The sequence below is a fragment of the Rhinopithecus bieti genome, unplaced genomic scaffold (assembly GCF_001698545.2).
Source record: "Rhinopithecus bieti isolate Rb0 unplaced genomic scaffold, ASM169854v2 scaffold_39586, whole genome shotgun sequence".
NCBI classification, from domain to species: domain Eukaryota; kingdom Metazoa; phylum Chordata; class Mammalia; order Primates; family Cercopithecidae; genus Rhinopithecus; species Rhinopithecus bieti.
The window spans coordinates 771,469-774,446 of record NW_016816842.1 but is presented as its reverse complement, the minus strand read 5'-3'; the positions used below and the strand labels follow the sequence as shown (position 1 = coordinate 774,446).

The window sequence follows — 2,978 nt, the reverse complement described above, 5'->3', positions numbered from 1 at the left end:
AAAAAAAAAAAAAAAAAAAGGAAGAAAGGAAGAAAGATCAGATCCAAGTGCAGACATGACAAAAAGGGAAATCATGTATTAAGCCCCTACTATGTGCCAGGGAGTATCCCAGCACATCAGGCTCTCTGTCTCATTTAATCCTCTCAGTCACTCTTCAGTATAGGGATTTCCCCTCTATTGTTGCACAGGAAGACACTGAGGGTCAGAGACACCCCACAGCTAATAAGCGGTGGCATGCCATCTGAATCCCTGCTTGCTCCACTATTTACCCTTCCCCCTGGGTTCTCTGGGTCAAGAAACATCTCCACTCCCCTAAGGTACCTTGAGCCTCAATGATTCCTGATTCCCTTACCTCTCTATTCATCTCCTTGGCCCTCCCAGCCAACTTTCCCCTTTCTACCGCCCTTCTATTCTATTTTTTAAAAGTCAAGCCTTTTAAAATAGTGGCTCCTGAAAGTCATACAGGCCTCACCAATTCTTCCTTGGTCCTGAAGGCTTGGACCTGGCATCTGCCCCCAGCGTTGGCAGGACAGATCTGGTGAGCCCTCCCCTCCTGTGCACCTAGCCTTTTCCAAACTTCCCCCATTAAAAGCTTGAAACCAGTTCTCAAAAACTCTAATCCTGATGCCATTCATTCCTGTTCTCTGAAAGGGCTTAATTTCTCTTCATATGTCTGCCTTATCAAAGACTTTCTTCCTTTCTGCAAGCAGCTTCTAGATTTCAACTCATTGAACCTGAAGGAAATCAAAATATTTCACCCCCAAATATAACTCCCTGATATAATGAATGTTTTAAATTAAAAACTCTCAGAGGTCAACAAGCGCTGTAAGGACTGACCCACCAAAGAACTATTGCTCCTGTTCCCCTCCCTGTTATGTCATTATCCACTACAGGAAAGAAGACCAAGAAGGAAACTACCCCTGAGCAGACCCTTCGTCAAGATAACGACTGTCTCCAAGGATCTTTAAATTCCAAGGAAAATTATCTACAAGTTCATTTTTGTTCCCAGATCAAATTCTTCTCCCTAATAATCATTTATTGCCCCTCAACAGAATTCCTCTTCTCCCTTCTTCTGTAACTTGTTTTACCAAGATCCAAGCCCCCTTTCTTTCTGTAACGTCAAGATGGAGTATAAGCTTCTATACCTCATCAGGAAGTTGGGTGTTCATGCTGAAGGCTCCTGGGTACACACATTAAATACACTTGTATGCCTTTTTTCCTATTAATCCATCTACTTCATGCCAGTGATTTTTCAGCAAAATTTTAAGCCGGTTGGCCCCCACAACCCTCACCTCTTAACGTACTGATGATCTCACCCACATGTGGCCCATAGAACCCTTCCTAACTCAGAACAAAGAGTACATGTCTGAAGTCTAATCAACATGACAACTACTCCCTGTGGTTTAGCATTCTCAAATTCAAGTACATTTGTGCAAGGAGGTTTTTCCTGCGGTCAGCTCTCTGATTATCATGAGAGGGGATCCAGAACGCTACAGTAGAGAACTAGGTCCTTGAAACCTATTTAGTCCTTCTTATCTGGCCTCAGAAACTCTCAAAGACAAACCTCTGGTTTGCTGAGCCCCCAAGTCTTACTCCATAGGCCACTTCTTCTCCCCAACCCCCCCGAGATGGACTCTGGCTCTGTCACCCTGTGCCATCTCAGCTCACTGCAACCTCCACCTCCCGAGTTAAAGCGATTCTTCCTGCCTCAGCCTCCTGAGTAGCTGAGACTACAGGTGTCCGCTACCATGCCTGGCTAATTTTTTTTTTTTGTATTTTTAGTAGAGATGGGGTTTCACCATGTTGGCCAGGGTGGTTTCAAACTTCTGACATCAAGTGATCCACCCACCTTGGCCTCCCAAATTGCTGAGATTACAGGCTTGAACCATTGCACCCAGCCCATAGACCACTTTTGCTATTGCTCTATCTTCCCCATCACAGGATAAAATGCCTGTGTCTTTGAGCTGAGCTGGAAAGGAAACTTCATTTATAAAACAGACCGTGTGCTGGGCTGGGAGAATTCGTAGCTGTAGGTCTGCTGATTCTACCTCAAAGACAACATACATGATTGGAAGAATTAAAATGTAAAAATATTCCTTACCTGTGTGTACAAAAAGGAGAGCAAGAAGAGTAAGATGAGTGACGGCTTTCATTTTAGCTGTTCTTGCTTGGTAATCCGAGGAGGAAATGATTTCCCTCCCCGGCTACCTTTAGTTTTAACTGTCCTTCAGGTACAAAGTCCAGTCATTAATTGACGTCAAACCAGAGAAAGGCAATTAAAGCTAGCATTTTGTCATATACCATAGGTCTCTTCCGAGCTTTTGAGATAGAAGAGGTGGAGCTGGCCTTACGAATCATTTTTCTGACTTGAAGCCCAAAATAACTTAGGACATTCCGAATGTCCTTGTGAGGTTGGTGGCACAAGAGTTTGGTTAATCTCTTGATATCTCAAATGTCTCCAAGCTACCATGTTTTAGGAGGTCACCATTCCATTAAACATTCAATAATGAACTGTGCTCTACTCACCCACATTTGAATGCAGGAAACCCACTTTCCTCCAGCTGTAGTTCTGAGAATCCCTGAAGAGGACTTACATCTTTCCCAAAATTATTAGTTGCTTAACTTTAGTCACCATATGCTGGGGACCACCATTCCGGGCCTCTCTGATGGCCACATCTAGCAACTTTGTAATCACATCTCCAAGCTTCTGTGACTCTACCTGGATACAGCCCCCCAGTAAAGTTCCCAAGCATAATGAACATCACATCATGGCATCTAACCTAACTTTACTGAAGTCTTGTGGGTGACTGGTGTGTTGTGGAGTGGGCAATAAAGTACGGAAAAGAGAAAACCTAGAACAGCTGATTTGATCTCTCTGCTCCTGGCTGCGCATTGGGCAGGTCCCCACCTCTCAGTTCCCTTTCTCACCCTCTCTCTAGTTCCTCAGCCCCTCACCTCTCACCATGTGTCAGGAACCA

General features: G+C 44.4%; 1 protein-coding gene across 1 annotated transcript in view; it reads right to left on the bottom strand.

Moving 5' to 3' along the window:
* The window catches only part of MUC13 (mucin 13, cell surface associated), a 32,031-nt gene extending 29,845 nt beyond the window's left edge, over positions 1 to 2,186 (bottom strand). The window contains exon 1 of the mRNA XM_017855361.1: positions 2,102 to 2,186. Coding sequence (XP_017710850.1) covers positions 2,102 to 2,153 — 52 coding nt within the window. The 5' untranslated portion in view covers positions 2,154 to 2,186. The remainder of the gene's footprint in view (positions 1 to 2,101) is intronic.
* Positions 2,187 to 2,978: the final 792 nt, after the last annotated feature.